The sequence below is a fragment of the Solea senegalensis genome, linkage group LG10, assembly GCF_019176455.1.
Source record: "Solea senegalensis isolate Sse05_10M linkage group LG10, IFAPA_SoseM_1, whole genome shotgun sequence".
NCBI lineage: Eukaryota > Metazoa > Chordata > Actinopteri > Pleuronectiformes > Soleidae > Solea > Solea senegalensis.
Genome location: NC_058030.1, coordinates 12,349,569 through 12,373,446, shown reverse-complemented (window position 1 = coordinate 12,373,446; position 23,878 = coordinate 12,349,569). Strand labels below are relative to the sequence as shown.

The window sequence follows — 23,878 nt, the reverse complement described above, 5'->3', positions numbered from 1 at the left end:
GAATGATAGGCTAATTAATAAGTAATTGTCAGTCACTTGTGTAAAATGTTGGAGTCAAACACCAAAATACGTAATTTGTGAAGACATTCACAGAAACAGTTTTATGTGTAGACCTTGATTTAGAAACCTGTTGCTAGGTTTTTAAACAGAATATAATGGCTTTTCAATGTAGATTATGTTTGTTTAGTTGACCTTTGCTCCCCCTCCTGTGTCTCTTTTAGACTTATACACACCCACACTTACTTTCTAAGCATATCTCCCATGCTCGTCGTTCACACTCCTACACAGAAATATTATACCTGCTCCTCAAGAATGAGTCATTATGCATATAGTGAGTGTTCAGTTAGTGTAAGGCTTTCTGGCTAAAGCCATTTTCTCATATAAGAAAGTCACTGTCAATGAAATAGATGATATGAAGCAGTGAGCTCAGTCCCTGAACCTGTTGGGTTTTTGTTTTTTTTTCTGGGACAGAAAGGGGGAGGAGCATCAGCGTCACTGTCACATACAGAGAAAAAGCTGCAGCTATAAACAATAAACATCATAACCTTGACAGCCGTATGTGTCCACTGGGGATATACAGTGTGTGTATGGAATAATGGGCATGTGTTACTGTGTATGTTCTCTTAGTGTAAATGTGTAGGAGCACGACAGATGGATCCTTCATGCATGTGTGCATGTTTTATGTGAAGTGTCACTTAAGCACACGCCGTTCACTCGTGGCATCTCTTCCTTATGTTTCGCCACAACAACTATTTTCTCTGACAACACTTCAGCTTAATCACTTGATTATCTTTTTATGTCTGGTGAGTGCCTTTTTTTTACATCTTCAAATTTGTGGATTTGATTTTATTTGATTTGATTTGATTTGATTTGATTTGATTTGATTTGATTTGATTTGATTTGATTTGATTTGATTTGATTAACTGGATGATTTCCCCCCCCAAACAGTTGTTAACTATTTAAAATAAAAACATTAAAAAATATCTGTCTCCACAGGGTTGGGCGATATGATCAAAAATGTTATTATAATAAAATAAAAGTTATACATCAGTCAGTCAATATTGATAATGAGATATATCATACAATTAAAGATTGACAAGGTTAGTTGTCATTTAAGCTTCATTATGGACATAAAATGACAGGTAAAACATGCATAACAAATGCACAATGTGTAAATATTATACTGATATTTATTCAACCTTATATTGACTATTATATTGAAAAATCACATCACAATAAAAGAATACTGCCTTTTATTATTCTTATTTCATAACCCTAAACCCAATCAATTTATTCATGTGTAAACCCTGTCAAAACTTCAATATTGTGTTGTCAAATCATTGACAGAATTGACAGTAATTCATAATAGTTTTGAAAGGCACACATTAATGATAGCCTCGCTGTTATTCATTGTCCACTGTGGCGGACTTGGTAGGGATTATAGATTAATATTAAGGAACAGGGAGACTGGGTCTGTGGACGCTTCTGTCCTCATGGGAGAGTGATAGAGTGAATATAGGGACTGATACGGTGCTGTCCAGGATATTGCTTAAAGGTATTCGCTCTCATTCCTGAGCCGCAGGACTGATAAGAATAAAGGACTCAATCTACAGCTAGGTTAACGCAGTACATAGTCTGATTTAGTGCTGACTGATGAGTAGAGATTGAGGGTTTAACTTGCCTTGGTTACAGTGATAGTGAAGAGTGGGTATTTATTGACAGCTTATAGTCCCCGATAATATGCTGCTCAGCACTATACACAGTAAATGTGATGCTGGATACTGTCGCGCACAGGGAGGAGACAAGCAGCGCATTCCAATGTGGAGTCCGACAAGGTTGAGAAGTAATGTATCAAAATGAATGCAGGATTCTTAGGGCAGACAGGGTCACTCAGTTACCTCTATCGCAAAGTCGCTGTCTGTCTGACGGAGATAACAAGTTTATTAAAGCCAACGTGCGAGAATGGGTCCAAGCGGACACTGAGAAAAATGTCAAAATTAGGGTATTTGATGACTCACAAGTGAAAAGCTCCCTTAGAATTCTGTCTCATAACCGTAATTATCAGGCGTGCACCCACGGACCGCTGAAAATATTGGAGTTGAGATTTTGATTAAAATAAAATTGGACCATAAATCCTTCGCTTTAAATCAACAAACCTGTCGACACTGCGAACATGCTTTTTGCTCTATGCTCCGGTGTGGGCTGCTGTTGAATTTAAAAATACAACGGTGTTGCGGGGAAGACCTTTTTAATTACAAATCTGACAGGAGCACATCACGTTTTGTCACGCACCTGTAATAACCTCTCTTAACATAATGTAAGTCGTTTGATCGGAGGGAGAAGAACTTCCTCTAGCACTTCCTCTCGGCCCTGTTTACACCCCTACAACACAATCTGCGGCGCGACAGGAGATTTAGACCAATCACGGTGCAGTTTTGGGCCGCACCTACTGGTTATTTCACTGCAAGCACCAAATGAACTGTCGTATGCTGCAAAGAAACAGGAAAAAAGAAAGGTTAGCAACACAGTCTGACAATAAAAACAATAGAATAATGTCAATATCAGCAGAGAGCTTTCGAGATATGCAGCAGGAATGAGACGAGCTCAGGACAGAAAGTGGTAAACCCCAAAATGTGAGTGTTTTAATAACCTGTGGATGAAAATTTAACAAGAAAAATCTGCACTTTGGTATTAATAAATGAAACTAGGCTTGGACCATGTGTCGATATAACAATTAGGGGAAATGTTAGCTTGATTTTATCTTATAATTACAAATAGCACCTTTAATTAGGTTGTAGATGAACTTAAGAATCTGGGATTTTAACTGTTGGACAGTCAGCGAAATGACTTGGGGACTTGGGAAATTGTAATTGACTTTTTTTTTTATCATTTAATCATTAGAGTCTCGGCCTTATTAGAACACTCGCTGTAACTCTGTGCACAATCACCACATCACTTCAGATTGTTAAGCCCCGTCTGACTGCAGCACTGACGGTCATAAACAATAACACTGAATTGAGACCCAGATCCCGGTCTATCACCGCTTACAATATGTACTGCAAAGAAGAAGTCTGGCGCACAGTAGATGATCCATTTTATGATGGAAAGAAATCGGAACGACCAGTGCGACTGGAGTGAATATAAATGGAAGAATTATGAACATGAGCAGTAATGGCTGCACAGACAAAGACGAGGGGGGAATATCTTCAAAACCTCAAGCTGCATTAGAATTAGAACCAGTGCCGGAGATATTACTGCAGCTACAGTATATAAATCACAGAGACCTCGTAGCATCAAGGATGTCACCCAAATCCAAGAACAGCGATCACATACAGGTGAATAGTGAATTTAATGTCATACCCAGAGTATAGGGTCCAAACTTCTAACTCTAAAACTTTGTAACCTCTGTAGCGCAAAATTGTAATTTCTTGCATGTGATGGAACAAGACTTTGAAAGGCATTGAAATGTCAATGAATATTATGTCTGAACAAGTGTGGAAAACCTGATAACATTCCACAGAGGGTCAGAGCTGGCTGAGCCGAACGGCTGGCACTGCCGCTGCCACTGGCTCTGCGACTAAGCCACGGGAGCCATTCTGGGGCCGATTATTCATGGTGCTACTGTACTGATGTTCCACTACACTGAGTTCTCTCATTAGGTCACCCGACTCTAAAGGCCATTAAATTTTCAGTCAGCATGAATAAGTAAGGGATTTCTGCCTCTGATCATGCAGTGTGAAGAGTCCCCAAACTCATCATAGGTACTCTGCATTTAAAAAAACCTTCAGGAGCACAGGAGTAACGTTTGCTCACTTAACCATGTGAGAAGGGCAGCGGTTGGCAGTGGTGTATTATTATTTTTTTTTTCTTTTTAGATTTAAAACCTAGCATGTGGCGCCAGACAGCATTTCCAGAAGTATTGATTAGAATTTAGCTACGGGTAAATGACTCCCAGTGGGATCTCCTTGGTAACTGGAGCAGTGCCAATCCACTGACTGTCTAACTGACTTAATGCAGATATAAATCGCCATTCCAATCAAGGCCATTTTATTTGCTGGTTTGAATGGGGCAATACGTCACCTGCAGTACTGCACACTTTGGTCAATACAAACCTGTCACATTGGTTAAACGCAGGCTGCATTGACGACATATGATTTATAACGTTTCCTTCCAGGGAAGAGTATTTGCTGCACAGTGGCACTGAAAAGGTTGGCGAAAACCATCTCTGGCTTTTCACTATTAATTGTTCTTGCTCTGCCTGTGAGCGTTCACGAGTTATTTTCATATCTGGACTCATAATGTGACGAGGTACAAGAATGAATGAAAAACGAACACCTAGTAAAGCTGCTACATTAACGGATTGCTTAAAACCCCTAATGCTTTCCAATAGATTGTTTAGGTCACAACTCATTTATAAAGTGAGGAGTGTGCCAAACGGAACTCTTAATGCAATCAGCTAAAAGACAGAATGAAACGTATAAAAAGGGGAATTTAAATACGAGCCGGCGAGGTTGTAGGCGAGGTTTCCTCTGAGCCATCTGTACGACGGAACACGTTTTTGTTTTATTGTTGGTTGCTAGTGGCCAGAAAATAACCAGGGAAAACAAAGAAGAATGGAGCCATTGACTTCAAATATGACCCCTTGAAAGCACAGCCAGAGCTCTATCTATCGCCATCTATTATATTCATGAGTGTGACCTGTGGTGTGGGGGGAGGCGCCCACCTGCTCCTCTGACACTGGCTGCCAGGAGATCAAACAGGCCTCCTTACTCCCTCTGCTCTGTTACTCCCTCCACGGCACAAGTCCCCATATAGGAGACGATTGACCCACTTTTCTTCACTCCATGTGCTATTACCTGGAGAAAATGGACTGATGTACTATGTATGCGTGCGTGCGTGTGTATGCGTGCGTGCGTGTGTGTGTGTGTGTGTGCATGCTGGGTTGGTGAGTTTGTGGGACTGAACAAAAGCCTCTTATTAGATGAGATGCACTTACTGTGCAAAGATGAAGGCGACGCTAAAAGTCCAAAGAAAGCATGTCATTTCTTATTAGATGCTATTGTGCCTTTTGGCTTAGTCAGTGTTTTCACTTCCCTTACAGGCCAGTCGACATGAGGTGAGCTCATTTAGACCCCGTGCTTTAACGGGAGGGCTCTCATCGGGTCGGCTGGGTTGATTTGAAATCCACTAGACGCGAGACAAATGTGCCAAACAAACGGATCATTTGCCAAACACCGCAGGACCAAATGAAACTGGTGATACTGCATGAATTCAATTGTGCTGCTGTAAATTGCTTAATAACCTCAAGGCTTTTTTTTTTTGGAAGAAAAGCCATCACTCATTGTTTTCACAGGATTAGATTGATATTGACTGACAACTAGCATCAGGATGCTTTTCTCTTTTGCCCTCCACTGACTCTCTCTCTCTCTTTTAGCTTGTTTTTTTTCCCTTTATATCTGCTGTTACTACCCTTATAACCTTCACTCTGTTTAATTTATGTCCTTGTCACTCCTGGTCTTTTTTTTCCCTTGCAGGCCTCATATGGTGACAGAGTACATGGTCATCAGGAATGAGAGTTTTATGAAGATCGCAGCAGTGGGTACATGGATGGGAGACTTTGTCACTGCTTGGATGGTGAGATCCTCAACATTAGAGAGATGTGTATCTATTGAAAGATTTCATTTTATGTCACTTTTGAATACAAACAAACGTCTTGTTTCATTGTCGGGGATCTTCCGTTGCACACAGCAACTGATTTGCAACATAGTGCGAGTAAGGCAAGATAGTTTGACTACGACTGAAAACACAAAGCGAATTCTACTGCTCAAAAAAACCTGGTCGACAGGATACACTTCCTTGGTCCTGCTCGCCCCTGCGCTGCTGCTGTATACATACAAACGCTCCCTCAGTGAGGTTGGATAATAATGTTTAAAAGAGCCCGCTTTCAGATGAAGGACGTAGCATACAAATAACTCCACTCGTATCATAGACGCACGAAAGGCATTGAAACTACCCTTTTCTTTCATAGTTTATATAAAAAAGCATATTTCATTTATCACAAACCTTACATAAAACCTTAACTATGTTCTTATGACACGTCTGGTAAAACCGTATCTATGATTCAAGTCATTCTCTCATCTAATTTCTAGGTCAGTGTAGCCCCTCAATCATTGCAGCTCCCGACAGTAGTCCAGTTCAATCTGCCACCAAATCCTCAGGGTAACATGAGGATGTGATGTACGGAGGGTCAGAGGAAACAGTGGATGAAAAGGGAGCGACAGGCTATATTAGGGGTGAAACGTACCTCCGTTCATTCGTCGACATGAGGAGAGAGGGAGCACTCTGGTGGGAGAAGAACTACCTGTGGTGGGAGGAGGAGGAGTGGGGCTCTGACACCGGCGTGCACACAACAGAGGAAATTTGACAAGCTCCCGCACCAGGTCACATTAGTATTCAACAGTACAGACTGCAAAGAGAGAGAAATGGGGAGAGGGGATGGGGGAGGAATGCAAGGAGAAAGACAGAGGTGAAGGGGAAGGGGAAAAGTGGAATCTGTTCGGAAGGAAGAAAGTGAATCCGGGAGGGTGTTTGTGTTAGAGAGAGAGAGAGAGAGAGAGAGTGGAAGTTAGGCCATGGCAAAGTGCTGATTCCAGAAATTACTCTGAAGGTTTCTTACATTTCATTAATTCAACAAGGTACTTGAAGACGACCTTTATGTCTCCTACGCATCACAGATTTAAAGCTACTGCTCTGTAGATGAGCGGACAGAGTGTCTGTTTTTGTAATGCTGCAGAGAGAAAGAGAGAGAAAGAGAGAAGCGTCTCATAGATTTCTTTTCGATACGGATTCTTTTTCCAGCTCGAGCTACAGTTTCTGCAGTGAGGCACTTTATTGACAAACTGACCTTGCCTTTGCACTTTCCTCACAAAGTATATCGTGGACTTTTTTTTATATCCGAACAAAAGCTCTATGATACAATGCTGCATCCATAATAATAGAAAAAGCACTCAGAGAGCTCAAACTCTCTGCAGAGGTCGATCAAGTTCCCACAGTGTCGACCCACTCCCAAATCCAGACCATAGAAATGTAACTTTTTCTTTTCCATGGCCCATAACCTACATAGCCAAAAACATCACCTCTTTGTTGCAGGAAAAAAAATCTACCACCGTCAATTAAAGGACATGGGCACACGGTGGTGAGAGGGTTAGCACTGTTACCTCACTGCAAGAAATTCAACGGTTTGGATTCTTTGGATTTGATTGATGGCCTTTCTGTGCGGAGTTTGCATTTTCTCCCCATGTGCATGATCCAAACAGTGCGGGATAAAATGATGTATCGCTGTTATCATTTATCCAGACACTATTAATGATTTGTTGTTGTTTGTATGATCGTCAAAAGTACGTGGACACTAAAACGTATCGCACTTTCATTGTTCTTATAATTATTGATTATCTCATTCTTAAAACCCGTGGGCATTAAAGTGCTACTGGGCAGCTTCCTGAAGTCTTTCCACAGGATTTGTGGGTCTTCGCCGTGATTTACACCCCATCCAGTCACTCGCGCATTAGCTAAATTAGTCACTGACGTTTTTTTCCATTTCTCTCCGTCCTGAAAGTGTTGGATGGGTTTCAAGAGTCACTTTTGAAACCGGAGAAATTTATCATCTTTACATCCAGTCGTCATAATCAAGGTCACTTTTTTCAAAACCGCCTTCATTTCTGCAGGTGACAGATATGATGCTCCAGGATGAGCACTATCCAGACTGGGGCAAAGCTGCCAGAAGATTCTGGAAACAAGGAAAACGCAGGATCTTTCTCTTCTGGTAGGCTTGTCTTCGTGTGAGAGATAGAAATGTGTACCTGTAGACAAAAGGTGTTTCTGACTCCGTGTGGAAGAAATCATTGAATCTTGCAGCTTTAACAGCCAGATGGTGTTATTGTTCAGCAAGATCAGTCCAACTCTGGTACACAAGTCCAAATATGATACTTGTATGATGCTTTACAGTTGATGTTGCTGCTCTTCCATTATGTGAAGCCATCGTCTATTTCTTTTCATGAACGTGCTGTCGCATTATTATGCATCAGAGCATGAATCTTTACACTTCTATGTACCGACGGTGAGCTTTGTTTTTTTTTGCATTAACAGTCAAGGCTTCGTAATCTTGCGCTGCTGCATGGACGATTCAAGTTAAACTTGTTTCTGGTTAAACTAAATCTTGTTTCCTCCCTTTTCTTTTACCTTTGGCAGTGCACACATGCTGGACATGAATTTTGAAAAATATGGGTTGTTTTAAAACCTTTGACCCCGGAGTGTAAGACTTACTACCTACTAGCTCACTGAATGTACTGTATAACCTACGGCTTTGTAGATGTGTGTGTGTTGTGTGGTCTCTCCAGCCCATTGCGGGGTTTCACGCAGTCAATAGCCATGTTAATCTTCTCTCACTCAGTGTCAGCACCTTTAATTAGAAGAACAGGGTGAAAATCAATGGACACAGCAAGGTTGTGGTACGAACCGCAGCCCAACCTTTAACATTCTTACCACAAACTGTGACCCTAAGATAAGTGCGAAACAAATGCTGCAAACCGTGTCCGATACGCCCATTACTGCAAAGCCAAGTGGAATTGTTGGCTATTTAAAAGTATTACATCATCGCTGTGCAGTCCCAGTTGTGTTCATGCACTAATGCAGCTTAATTCTGTCTCTCAATGCAAATGCCTTCTCCACTGGTTCATGTAGGGTAAAGTGAAGAAGAAGGAGGAGGAGAGGATATGGTCTCTTTGATATGTACATGAGAGCAGAGGACAGAAGCAGTTTCAACCCATGGAGTTTAACATTTCCTTTTGTAGTTTTGATTCCCACTTGATCGACTTGCATTCATGACAGTTCAAGCAAACAAAATGCTCTGTGACTCTTTTAGGCAGCTCTTCGTTTTATCGATGAAAGAGCATTGTCAATGCTCGATGTGACGAGCTGTTATTTGGGAGATCAGAGATTGAAAAGTACGATTAGCAACTGCCTACATATCTCGTCAATATGAGGCCAAAAAGTCAAGGCGATACGGAAAATGTAAGCAGATCCAATACTGGATGAACAACGTTGGTGTGCAGTGTTTTGGAGTTAACGAAGAAGCTGCTTCTGCTTGAGAAAAGAATTCAACGGTGGAAAAACTAAAAGCCCTGAAAATGTCTCTGCCCCAACAGTTAAAATGGGATAAATAATGACATGCACGATCTGCAATGCAACCAGCTGACGTGTGGTGTGAGAATGCACACAAACACCACCGTAATCATTGGGTGACATTGAAACAAAACACACAGTGGAGCATAAAACCATAGCCTTTTGCTGCTGCGCCTCTCTTAAGATACTACACACAGTGAATGCAGAATAACTCCAATACGGCATAAACCACAAAAATTCACTGTGAGAAAAATGCAGGGAAAACACTGCACACAGATAAATGAAATAGTTTGGCTCATGTTGAATATGTAAATACATGGAAATATGTATGCGGTAGCGGTTTTGAATTGCACTGTCTCTGCATCAGTAAACAGTTGATTTTGCCTGTCTGCACCTTCATCTTCATGGAAGCTTTTTATTCTGCCATTTTTCAATTCCAAGAAAGAAAAAAAAGAGAAAAGAAATGTTGTTCAAAACAAAGAGTTAGTGAGAAGTGAAAGTAGATCTGATTTATCTTTTCTTGGAATTGAAGTCGGCGGGTTGTTTGTCTTCCAAGCTATATAATATCATCCGCGCACCTCTCCTACACTGAAGTAATAAAAATAAAAACCAGGTTTTTTTTAAGCCCTTTACATTCACATCATTCAGTTTTGACTCATTAGTTTTGCTTCTTTTTGTCCTTTCTCTCCTTTTCCCTTCCTTTGCTTCCATTTCTCTTCCTCTCACCTGTCTCTTATCCCCCTCTCTTTTCTCTCTCCTGCAGGTCAGTGCTAATCTTTCTGACGTCACTGGTGCTTTTGGTCCTCAGTACCGACTGGATCAGCTGGGACAACCTGAACCGTGGTTTCCTGCCCAGCGATGAGGTCTCCAGAGCCTTTCTGGCCTCTTTTATCTTGGTCTTCGACCTTCTCATTGTCATGCAGGTATACCTTTCCCATGTGGCCAATTAAAAAAAAAAAACACAGGAGGGGGGGGAGGGAGCCCAGACATCTCTTGGCTCACTCTCTAACCCACCTCACCCTCCACCATCCAAATCCTATTCATCAATGGGGCACTGCGGCACAGAGCATTGAGAGGGGTGTTTGATCACTCTCAGCTGGCACGGACACAAACACTTGCTCCCTTACTGTGTCTCACAAACACACACAGACACACAAACTCATACACAGACATGCAAACTGCTGTTATTTACTCTTCCAGTCTTTTTTCCGAGTCCCTTTATCCACCTTTTTCCCAGACCTCGGCAATGAACTCGCCATTCCCTTGTGAGCCCAGTTTATTTTCTTTAATGATGACTCACACGATTGGAGTTTTTCTTACTTTCTCTTTCTCCCCCCCCTCCCTCAGCCAGTGTCCTCCCTCCCACAGGAGAGTGTGCATCAATAAAGCCTGTGTCAGTGTCTCATGAATATGCAAATGTGTTTGTCTGGGGAAAAAAACAAAACACATAATATGAGGACGTATATGAGGGGGGGAAAGAGTCAGGAAAAAGGAGCCGGAGCCACAAGTCTAATTCAGTACACCTCAGCCCCCCGTTATGCACTGGATGAATGCATTTCATTTGGGCTCGATGGTGGCTACCGTGCTGCAAGGCTTGCATTTGGTATCCCCCGAATATGCATTCATACATAATTATGCTAATTAATAAGAGCCTGCAATTGCACAAGAACATCTTCTCGTGTTACAGCACTCCACAGAAACCGGGCAATAACACCATCATAATTCCCATGATACTATGTCGTAGTAAAAGGGATTTCTAGACATATTTATTGAAACAATTTGTTATTTTAAGGAGCCGCTCTGGGCAGTAATTAGTGCACACTATGGTATTTTTCCTCATTCATTTACTCAATTATTGTGATTATGCAGATATATAGAAATGGCTTTGTCTACAGTGTATGCGTGCTCTTTCCGCTGCGTTCTTGCTTCGGCCAGCTTTTTTTCTTTTTGGCTTCCTGACCCTATCAACACATTTCCAGCCACAGACCTAATGTAACATGAAATACCAGTTGTGATATCTCCGTTTGACTCCTTGAGCCACACTGGACCTGCAATTGCCTCTGCCTTGAACTCAGCAGTATGTCATTCGCCGCTCGCACACTCGAATACTTGATTTGTTTACGATGGGGTCTTCTCATTTTCTGCACAGTGTACAGCAAGAACATTTACTACAGTTATTTATGAGTAGAGTTAACTTCCGCTGATACAGGGCCTGTCCACTGGCGGCCAATGCTGTGTTCCCTCAGTCAATAAAAAAATCTTCCAGCCCTCCCAGCAGCTTTATTTACCTCCATTTTGGAGCACAGGGTGCCGTAGTTAATCTCCCACATTCATGTGAATTGGTAGGCGTTGTTGTTCTCAAACTAATTAATTCCCCAATTAATGACCTGTCAGGATTTGCCTCCGAGCTGGATTTTACTTTTTAAAATATAGTTTTGTGTATAATTGTACTCTCTGTTTTGTTTTTTTTCCCCAAAAAAACTGAAAGAGTGCATGCATACACATGTACACGCTCTCAGTTCGCTGTGGAAAGAAATGTGTTTTGCAGCAGGATGCTGGTGTGTGGTTTAAATGCCATGGCTTCTACTACTATAGCAACAGATACTGCAGCTATGGAAGAGGAGGAGAGAGCTTAATTAATATCAGGGGGGCCATAACCAAGCTGTTCATAGATACTGGCATGGGACACTCTGGATCACATGAGGATATATTAAATGCAGGCTTGTGGTAATTTAATGTAGCAACATGCTCCAACAGCAAATGTAGCTGATCTGGGGGAAAAACACCTGGTATTATGTGTCTGACAAAAACTAATTTGTGAGATGATTAAGTCAGAGCAATGGGAAGAAACAATTTTGAAATATTAATTTTCCCCTTTCCATCACTCGCTGTGATATTTTCATTAGTTTCATTTGTCTGCGAGTGCGGTTACATAATGCAAGGTGAGTCACAATCACGACGTACAGTGACACACGTTAATGCACAGTTTTGAGCAAATAAGAATGGACTTTGTGTAGAAGCAAGCAGAATGTTAAAAGGATTATTATTATTATTGTTATAATAACATCACCAGCATCAAATGTTATTAAACCAATCCTTGATATATACGTACACATCACAAGTCAGTAATTTAAGGAATAAGAAACTAAGACTATTTGATTTGATTTTTTGTTTGAAGTCAATGAGTATAAATCTATATTTTCACAAAATTGAAATTTGAAATTCACTTATTGCTAAGAGTGAATCCCGTTTACCCCAACGTTAACAACAACAACAACAACAACAAAAAGAGCTAAGTGGCACGACGGGGTCCCGGCAGCGTCTAAACATCAGTTTGAGGAGCCTGTTGATGTGTTTTGACGTGTTGATATCCCATCGCACATTAGTACACTCCGCCAGCCTGTAAACACAGTTAGTCAAGAGTCTACAACAGCTGGCACCATGTTTGACCTACAACCAGTGTGTGAAGAGCCTCCACAGGGACTGGGCTAATATGAGAAGTTCAGTGATGTGTTTGACATCCAGTAAAGCATGATACATGGCTGACACTGTGCATGTCGCGCTGCCTTTATTTAAATGTGTTCAGCTGAGGCTCCACTATCACCATGGCAAATTTAAATCTCTGTGCTTGCTGTTTTACTTTGTTATTGAATTCTATTTCTCATATTTGTGATATGTATTAAGCCGTGTGCTTACTGACCTCTTGACCTCTTGTAAATGATATCTCGATCTCAATGGGTTTTCAAAAAACAAAACCCAAATGTATCTCCATGTGTGTTCTTTTTTTTCAGGACTGGGAGTTTCCTCACTTCATGGGTGATCTAGATATGAATTTACCAGGGATGTCAACAACACATGTGAAGGTCAAGCTCCCTGTCTGCAAGGGAATCTTCAAAGACGAGTACCACATTCATATCACAGGTGGGGTCGCTGCATACAAGAGAGCAGGGTCATCTCATATTCTTCCCAAAAAGAGGGCATTTACAGCTCCCGCACACGTCTGAACACACACACACACACACATATACCTAAACTGATTAAGGAGCAGAAATAAAATCAAAATGTCCACAAGGGAAAGCTAACTTTAGCCCGTTTCTGAACAGAAGTTTAGAAACAGAAAAGTGCTGTGTGTGCTCTAGATTTGCAGTTTCCTCTGTTGGAGAAACAGTGTGATGGTGAAACCACGATATTTATTATTGATGTGCAGCTGATGTGGCACACAGGTGCCTCCGCCGCGGAAACTTCTTACTTCCTCGCATTCCTCCCCGTCATGCGAGATGTGTCTTTCATCGTCTGTCACATTTGTGTCAATGTACACCGGTGAGTGAGTATATTTCCTATTTAAAACCCTCCCCCTCCCCCCGGTTTCTCCAATTTGTTCTGCCGCATGCACACGGTGACTCACAACCCGCAAGAAAGGCAAAAACCAATGTTCCCGTTCTAAATGCTAAGCTGTTCAAACGCACGGTGATTTGGGAAAGGTTGTTAACCCTCATACACTGCATATCCATTAAGCATCATGGAAATGGATCCGGTGTGACGTGATTGGTTTAACTAAAAGCTTATTAACGATATATCTCGGGGAGAGGACGGGAGTAGTGTCGCGTATACCCGCAGAGACATCTGCGTGCAATCAGTCAACCTGGCGAGATGACTGTCTCGCGGTAATGTAGTGATCTCGTTAGAAGATACTGAAGAGGAAGTAGCACCTGCAAATGGATCGATCCGTCTTAGCATATGAGGTATTTGTAAAGAGAGACACTCTCAATGAATGTCACATCACGTTTGCCCGTCGAAGCGCCGCTAGAATTCGGTTCGCGTGGTGCGTCGATCTGTCTGTAAAATGATCTGTCTGTAACAGAGGTCACATGTCTCGTTACAGGTAAGTGGTTCAACTACGGCATCATCTTCCTCGTGCTGATTTTGGATCTCAACATGTGGAAGAACCAGATCTTCTACAAACCCTATGAATACGGCCAGTATGTTGGGCCCGGTGAGAAGATCTACATCGTGGAGGAACCGGAGACACTCAGCGAATTCAACCGCAGCACGCTCACCTACGAGTGGCGCTCCACCAACATCAATCCCGTCACCAACCTGAGCTACGTGGAGCAGGACGTGTTCCTCCACAGCCGTTACACTGGAGCCAGCATGGACATCAAGTGCCTGGCGTTCATCCCGAGTCTGGGGGCTTTTGTCCTTTTCGGGTTCTTCGTCTGGCTGTTTGGGCGCTTTCAGGATAGCGAGTCGTTCACAGAAAATCCAGACAAAACATATGAAAGAATAAAAAGGAAGTCGCCCTCAGAGTACAGTAAGGAGATGGGCGCGTCACCGGAGGAAACGCACGTGTCGATGAGCGAGACCCTGAAGCAAACGGGAACGCCCATGCTCCTGTCAGTGGACGGGCCACATTTCAGAGCATCTCCCTCCTCAAACTCCACTTATTCCATGGAAACCCAAGAGACACATCCGAGCATTGTGATCGACAACGCAGAGCAGGAGGAACCAGCAGTCTCTTTTGATGTCCACAAACCCTCTCCGTGACCTTAAGATCTCATGAGACTTTGAACTGTAAGACTGCAGACAGCCACGCAGGAGATCGATACGCTTTTCTCCGGATAAGACCAAACTGTTGCAGGAAGACGTTCGATCCAGCGCGTTATGAGATTCAAATGAAGGACAAAGTGATATTGACCAAGCTAATGTGACGGCGGCCGCAGTTGTATTGACACATTTTTGTAAACAGAACCTTTTTAAAAAGCCCCAGAAAGCGGCACCGATTTCCACAACGAACACGTCTTTGAAAACAGAATGCAAACACACCGCCATCATCATCGATAAGGTGCTCGCTCCGATTTAGCATTTTCCATCACTCTACTCGGTCATGGCTGATGATTTTGGTCGGTGCTTATATCACGGGAGTACTGCAGAATCATACCACTGTAACAACTACAGTAGTGCCTTGATATTTCATATATTGAGATACTAACAGAAACGACTGTCTTTACCACTATAGAAAACCAACCAGAAGATGTCATTGTTGTGGCGTGCTATGTTAGTGTTCGATATATGCTTTCATGTACGGACAATTGTTACCTCCTTGTGTCAGCCACGTCCTGATTGCTTATGCGGCTGCTGCACCTCATAGCCTGAATACCAACAGAGTGTGAGCTGGTGGTTCTGCCCTTGGCATAAACACGTGATCTGAAGTGCGGGGAGACGCTTCTGCTCCAGAACTCTGGGCTTCTCTTTGTCTAAAACGGTCCTTGAAGGTTTTAGAAACTGTTGTAAATGCATGAAAACATTTATTTAAAAGATCCTACTGTAAAAGAAAGAAAATAATATCAAACACAGCTAAAAACCTGAAGCTCTTATCTTTCCTCTGGCTTTGACCACTGCCCTTTAAAAATATTTTTTTTCTTTCTGGAATGCAGTTTCTCAAAAATACAAATACTTTGGTCCAAAAAGGTGTTCCATTTGATTTTGATTTTCCTTTAAGTACAAACTAAATGATTACCAAGTGTATTGTGTACAAAGGAATACATATACGTAACCAAAGATGCCAAATAAGACTTTTCTTAAATGTATGCATTAGAAACTACACTAATTGTATCCTTTTATCCAAAATCTACTCATGGACACACTACTCTGCCCACAGTATGTATATGCTAGTCAAAGTGAGTTGATATATATGCTATTGCATCGCTCTGCATTATAATACATTATTCTTTAACATCTTTCAGAAAACGACGTATCCACTGAAGAAAGTTTAGGTTTTCCTCCTTTGATGCTCAAGTTTCCTCACAAACGATGATGTACTCAGCAGTACAGACCTCTGCAGGGCTTCATTAATATCAGTATCAATAAACTGATGAGTCTTAAAACTCTGACATCTCACTGAGACATCATGCTGTATTAATAATCTCTTATTTTGTTTGTTTATGATCCATTTTTCATGCCCATAACTGATGGGAATGAATAACAATGGAACTGTTTTATCTGCTGCTGAAACCTTTACAGTTTTCCATTTAGTGATTACTGCACCACTGATGGATGATGAACAACACAAATGGTTAAAATGGTGTGAACCTAAGTTCCAAAGTAATAGAGGCTTTAGCCCAAATAAGCGGCTCTTTGGGGCGTGATTGACTTCATTTGAGAGGAGAAACGGCGCTCGTGTCTTTAATGAACAAGACGTTTCTTCAATTGAGGCGATCACTAAATGGAAGTGGTACGCGCTACCATAATAAATTGCTTTTGAAAATAGAACCGATTCGTTAATTGGTTATCACTAGTTGTGATCAGTTCTCTGTGTGTGTACATTATGGGGGGGAGGAGGCAAAAGACACTTAATAGTGCATGATGTGTGTGAGTGTAGGTTTTTTTTCCTCTTTGTACTCTTTGCACTGGAGGCTTGTGAAGTGTTTACTATACTTTGATCCTGTTAAAGGCAAATCTGTGAAGAGGTCACTTCATTTAGTATAATTGTTTTCCAGCTCTCGGTTCTGTGATTTTCCTTTAACGTTACATCACAGCTCTGTGAAGACTTTGTGTTTGACCAAAGGGCAGAACCTCGTCTGACCTCAAGGGAGTCCAATATGTTTTATTTAATGTATTTGTGTTTAGAATAAAAGTGAGTGCGTTTCTCCGCGTTGCTCTTACTGTTTTTATTGTGTTCCCGGCATTTCCATTGGTTCCTATGTGTTAAAACATGTTTTTTTTAAGTATTATTTCTTAAAAGGATAAAGGTCTCAGTGTTTGCTTTGTGTACTGAATACATTTGATGCACTTTGTTACGTATTCTGGTTTTGTTTCTGATTTTGTTATGCAATTCCCAGTGAGAGCTTTATTTTAATTTTCCTGTGTTCTTTGGAAAATAGTTGCCAAGCAACAGCTATAAGGTTAAGCTCCGTGCAGCTGCTGACCCAATTAATATGTACAATACGAGAAGTAATGATACTATCTTCGCAAGGACACTTGAATATGTGGCCTGCGTAGACATGAAAATGAGTCGTGCTCGGGACTGACACACTGTTTGATGCATGTCAGTGGTAACAATTTGAATTTATTTTATTTTGTTCAACAGGTTGCATGTAATATAGACACAATTGGTTTCCTAGTCTGAAGTTGAATCTGAGGAAATACAAGATTATTTAAGACAAATTGAAAGAAAGGACCGCAGCCACAGTGAAATGTGGTGATTTCTATTCATTTCCCCCCCCAATGTTTTCACCATTTATCCAAATTAGCAGAACTTGGCTCAAGGCAAGTGAATATTGGTCTGGTGTTGCACCAGTTTGGTCCAAAGTGGGACGTCTTAGTTCATCTGTTTGAAAGCAGGGTAACGCCAAAACTACTGAACCCAATTTATTTCACTATCTTAACTTGTTTTTTTTATGAATTCCTTCCCCCAAAAATAGATCATTAAGAAAAGAAATATATATTTTCATTTGTTTTTCAAACTTGACATAAGAGACATTATTAACAATCTGAGAAAAGATGAGTGAAGTATCATTTTTCATGCCCACTGCCAGTCACTGCTGGAAGCCAAAAGATTTGGAACCAGTGGTTTAAGAGACACACTGCACAGAAAACAGAGTTATGACGGATCTTTTATGGAGCGGCAGTTAAATGGACTAAATGGCGCGTCCATGAAACCACAGGCCAAATCTCTGTGACAGTTCATCACCAGTGGCCATGATTCTTGTGAAGGTTCAGCGCTCACTGGAAACGGTCCTTAATGAGAGAAGCAGCTATAGGCGTAGCGTGGTACATATGAAAACATACATGTGTAAAAGCTCCTGAAGTCTTACTGTTTCTCATTGTTTGTTGAGGCAAAAACCTCAATCTCATTGCCACACAGTATTAGTCGTTTGACTGAGGCCTTTTTCCCAGTCTGCCACTGAGCTGAGAAATGAGATATTGATTTATTTTTTTTGGAGGGTCATGCAGTAATAAACAAAACACATCAAAACTGGGGTTTCAAAAAAATGTTCGTGTGGCGTTGGAGCCTGATGCACATGTTGTTTTACCAGAGTATTGATCACTTCCTCCATTTAGTGGACGCATAATCACGGTCGATTTCACTTTGCTTTTCACCAATTTTCTTTCTTTTTTTTTTTTTACAGCTTTTGGGTTCAAACTTTCTGGAAGCGTTTTATGGCACATTACTTACTATTTGCAAGTATATTTCACCCAAGAATCAGGACTAAAGGAGAAGCTTTGTAGAGGGAAAATGAAGTGCCTCATACCCATAAATTTGAACTTCTATTTAGACCGCTGCAGAATTGTGATTTTGCTGGCACAACAGGAAATTCAGAGGTGTCACCTGCAATTAGACCTCTACTGGATGGATGGACTCATATGTGCTGCATTTTATCATCTATTTTCCTCTAAGAAAGAAATTTACATGATTTAGAACATCATTTATTAAATGTGCTATTGGCAAAGACTTGAAACTAAACACTGAGACCATTAACTCAAATAGTTATATACTATAGGCTATTTTTCCCATAGACTTCCATTCAAACTGGGTTCTTTTAGTAACTGGTAAACTGGAAGACTTGTTCCTACTTAATATTATTAAAAAAAAGAAAAAAAAAAAACATTGAAGGGAAACCACAACTACAGGTCAAGTGGAATCGCTTTCATTGTTTCATTGTCAGCCATGAGCCAATTAGATCAGTGCATCATGTCCCATCACTCTGTGCTGACAGCTCTGTGACTCTGGGAGACCGAAGTCAGCCGCAGCCAGGTAGTCAGTGTCCCCGTGAGTCCCTCCACCAAACCCAAAGACACTTTCAATCCCCGTCGGCCAAATTAATCACCAATTCCTTCTGCAGGTTTCTGATACATCACAGAGGAACCTGTGGTGTCAGATAAATCTCTCAAAACATCCAACAACTCAGTTGGAGAATTGAATCCCCAGACATGGGTTAGTGATAATGATGGTGTCTGCCTTATTACTTGTCTTCGGGGGAAGAGGTTTCCATTTCTATTTGAATTATTTCATATGGTCAAAGCAAGTGAAGGCTTTAATGGCAGAAAATGTGGACTCACTGCTTCTCTGCTGGTGTGATGTGCAGTAATCAGGACGAGAGCAGCCGGTTGTTGAAGTGCTTGGATTAAGTGTTGTTCCATCAAGCTTCTTTTTGAAAATAGATTTTTTTTTTGTATGTTATTTGAACAAAAATATAAAATAAAATCAAACAATATATAAATGCACTCTAGAAGATTTAAAAAGCCACAGCATGATAAACATTTTAACATCCTTCAATCAACGTCCTGGACCGGGCTCTTTAGCTTTTAGCTGCGTTTGACAGTCATAAGTGGAGCATTGATTTTGTGATCACCGTGAACAGTAGTGGCTGAACCCAGAGTGAAGATGATGTATGATGAAACTTCACATGATTAATGTCGATACACTGTCATCTAATGATGCTACAAATATGGTTTCTAATCACCACATAGACGTCCTCAGACTAAAATCCACTGCCCTGTTCATCAGTACCAACAAAGACGTGGTTCCCAGACTGACCCCGACCTGCCTTGTAGTCGCAGATAGTTATGTGTATAGTTGTTTTGTTATACGCTTCAATGATTTATGTCCACATGCTGATTAACTTTGGGTTAGGTTCCCATTTGACGCAGGCTTGGTTTACAAAATAGCTGCAAATAAATCAAAATCAATAATCAAATGATCCATGAGAGTGGGGAGCGTAAGAACAAACAAACAAACAAACATGTGATTTCCCATCATCCATACCAGGTACCTTATATACTGGTGCTTATATAACCAATACCCAACTACTCCATAGTGCCCCCTGTGGAAAATTATAGGTAAGGCTACAACTAAACCATAAACAGGCAAACCAATGAAACTCAACAACTCCTTCATATAAATGTATGTTATTTATCATCAGTTTGAGCTGGAACTCATTAAAATTTCAAGGAATAAGATTCTGACGGTCTCGTAGAGTGAAACAGTTAACTATTTCAGTTTCAGCTGCAGCCACAGCTAAATCTGGGACACAAACTTGTAGACTGTAGAGAACGCCATGTGTTCACACACTCCCAACAAAAGCGCACGGTCCCAAATGAGTCAGACAAAGAGGCTTAGATATTTAAAATAAACATTCCCTCTGCTGCTATAGTTGGAGTGGTGTATTTTGGTAGCATTGCTAACAAAGGGGTGCCCCACTGCTTGATGTCAAATCCAAAACTGAAGTTATTTCATGGTTCTCCTCTATCGCCGACAGAAGTCATTATTCACACAGTGGTGCGATGTTAGCGTTGTTGTCTCGAAAAACAACAAGTTCCACTGGGTTGAATCCAGGTTAGACCAAATACAGAACAATTGATACTTAGGTTTGTCAACTATAGTTTGAAAGAGGACTTCTCTTTGAGTGGAGTTTGAATGTTCTCTCTCGCTCCCTCCCACAGACCAAAAACAAAGACTCAAGATAAAAAGACTCAATTTTCCAAACTCCCGAGAAACCGCCAGCAACACATGAAACAAACAACTTCAAACAAGGTTCATTAAAAACAAGCATGAGGGGTGTGCGTGTGCGTGTGCGTGTGCGTGTGCGTGTGTGTGTGTGTGTGTGCAGGCAGTACGGCTATGACTGGTTCAAGGAAAGTCCGCTGCAGCTGTGATAATCAGACCTTTTTTATACTTGAACACCTGTGCAGGACCAATCAGCTCCGAGGATCCGCCCAGACACTTACACACAGGGCATTCAATCAGACAGTGAATGACACCTGCAGCCCATCACGCCCTCACACACACACCCTCACACACACACCCTCACACACACACACAAGCACAAGCAGAGACGTCCACAACTAAATGAACTACACAGAATATCCGGACTGGATTTAGTAGAATCTACACCAGTAGCCAAATCAGTGGGTGCACTGTCCCACAACTAAAGTCAGCAGCACTTGCAAAAGAGATGGGGCGGGAGATTTGTATCCCCTTCACGGCCCCATTGCAGCCAATTAATTAATGCATTTTCACAGAAATAAAACTGTAAAAATAATAAAAGGTCCAAATTAATGAATTGGAACATGATGCATCGATCAAACTGTTATCTCCCCCATGGGCGGACCCCTCTTTGCGCACTAATCACGCATGCTCAGAAGACAACGCCAGAGCTTATGCTAGTGTTCTAAATCCAACAAGTTGCAGCAACATCATGGCAGAAAAGGTGCCAACAGCAGGTGTGAACATCTGTGCTGCGTTTGAACGGTGGCAAAAATTGAAAGCCCAGAATGGGCTGGACAGGTAGGTTCACTTTATGTCATTGTGATCTTTTGAGATCCGCACGATCCACAGAATGTGTTGTTTTTCACCCTAAAAGTGCCGAAAATGCGCGTTCCTGAGCTCTGAAGGCTTGCTTCGGAGGGAGGTTTGAAGAAAGGGGCTTGGACTTTTGAATTTAAAACATAGCCTGTTCTAACTGCTATTGCAGCATCATCAGCCCTACCTTTAATATGACTTCCTAGTCAAATTGAATTAAAAATAAATAATTCTACACACATTCCTTAAACAGTATGCTGAAATGTCCCCACTAAAATAAACCTGACTTTTCTCTGTTGCCTTGTCCTGCCAGCCACAATCAACACGATACGTACGCAGTGACTAACGGTGTATATAGGACAGGCAGTGAAGTAGACACCCCGTGGGTCGGAGCATCTGTTGCAGAGGGTTCAGCTCTGCCATGGAAAATTGGACATTTAGAAGCCAGCTGGAAGACCAGTCTGTCCTGCTGTGCTATCACTACTTAGGTGCCCACTGGCTCCATGCCACCACCAGCTACTGTAGAAGTCGCTGGAGCAAAGCAGCCAGAACAGATGGTGCCCCCACCACCTACCAGCAGCCGCTGTGAACTGACCACTGTCTACTGCCCACGTCCCCTGTCCACTGCTACAACCCCTGTCCCAACATTCAACTCCAGGATGAGTTTGAAGTCATGATAACTCAAGGTAAAAAAGTTTTTTTTGGGGGGGGAGAAGAAGTGGGGGGGAAAAAAAAGCTCAAGTGAGTGGAGAGTAGGTTTGAATGTAAATGGATCCCATTACGTTGTGTGTTTGTTAATGTAAGCAGCTGCGAGGCAGAGTCAGGGAATCAGCTGGTAGGAGAGAAAGTGCTCCACAGGGAAATAAAGCCATCTCCAGGCTGAACTCATTTGTCTGGCTGTGAACTGATAGATAATTATATTAGGAACTTTAAGTGCTCTTCTGTGATACAAGTATTACAACCATCTCTAAAGGCACGGAAAAAAAGTATGGGGGGGGGATATATATATGTGGAATATATATATATATATATATATGCACTTCAACAGGGAGAGTGGAGTGCATCTAAATATAGAGACGTATATTCCACACAAGCTACATTTGAAGTCATCGAGCAGCGCTACTGATACTGGTTCTGTGCGAGCCATACATCATACACAATCTGTTTGCATCAAACATTTATAGTAAGTGTCTGATAATGGAAGGCAAATCTGTAATCACACACACACACACGTGATAATGATAATGCACAAAAACAACAGTTCATACTCTAAGTATTAGAACAGAATGTTAAGATTTCATCTTCCACTGGTGTAGAGAACGAAATAAATAAGCAGACAACAATAATAATAATAACTCATAATAACCTGTGCATTTTTTTTTTTTAATCTAGTGATCCATCTAAAGTGTAAAGTTTGTGCCATGTAACCATGAGCGGTGGTAGAAATATTTATATTTATTCATCAAAAAGATGTAAGTATGTAACACAATGTGGGATTTGCTCTTGGGTTCCCCCCACAGTTGGGAAACGGTACTGTCTGTTACAACCGTCATATGTTAGGGTAACAGGTCAGCGTTTGTTGACAAGCCAACAACACTTGTGAAACAACCCTGTCTTCAGACCAGGTACAGTAGCCTATGTTATAGCATTTTATACAAATATAATTACATTGTTTATTAACTCCGGAAAAAAGGGCAAAAGAACAATAATGCTTTAGTTTGCTTTTGCAACTAAAACATTACTCGTCGTACGCACGTATTTTTGAACATGACTTCAATAACACACAAACTCGACAGATAGTAAGCAAAAACCTTACATGTGCTAGTGCAACACAAATGTGATGTATAGCAGACTATAAATTCATATATGGCTTCAATAATATGTACTTAAGCGGCTAAAGATAATATTTTCTCCTCTAGAAAGTCTATATTAATCTATTACTTATAGAAAGAAGTGTAGGAGGACATATGTTATGGATATATGTGGTGAAATGCAGCATGACTAAATTTTTTATTACAACAGTGAAATTAAATATGCAAGAGCAATTGACCCATCAACCAGCATAATCCTAAGATTAGTATTATTATTATTATTATTATTATTATTATTATTATTAAGACCACGAGACACAATAACTACCAAAAGCTTGTTAGAGGTTTCAGTATTATCAAATTCAGTTAGATATCTTATCAAGGATCTTTTTAAATTCATTTATATTATTTTAGTGTAATCCATTGATTTTTCAAGCTGTTAAATATCATTTGGATTAATGTGAACAAATGTCATTTCTTTCTGAAAAAGGGCTGTAATATTAATATTATCATATAATACATGTATTAATGCTTCATCAACATAAAAACTATGATATTACTTACCACAAGGACTTCAGAAGGTATG

At 41.1% G+C, this 23,878-nt stretch overlaps 1 protein-coding gene across 2 annotated transcripts in view; it reads left to right on the top strand.

Moving 5' to 3' along the window:
- Positions 1–16,831, top strand: part of tmem117 (transmembrane protein 117) — a 37,335-nt gene extending 20,504 nt beyond the window's left edge. The window contains exons 4-9 of one of the 2 annotated variants that reach the window (XM_044036256.1): positions 5,535–5,634; positions 7,725–7,822; positions 9,944–10,103; positions 12,972–13,101; positions 13,320–13,500; positions 14,063–14,124. In XM_044036256.1, the coding sequence (XP_043892191.1) occupies positions 5,535–5,634; positions 7,725–7,822; positions 9,944–10,103; positions 12,972–13,101; positions 13,320–13,500; positions 14,063–14,066 (673 nt within the window). In that variant the 3' untranslated portion in view covers positions 14,067–14,124. Of the gene's footprint in view, positions 1–5,534; positions 5,635–7,724; positions 7,823–9,943; positions 10,104–12,971; positions 13,102–13,319; positions 13,501–14,062 lie in introns of both variants that reach the window. The other variant, XM_044036255.1, reaches the window with a different exon arrangement.
- Positions 16,832–23,878: the final 7,047 nt, after the last annotated feature.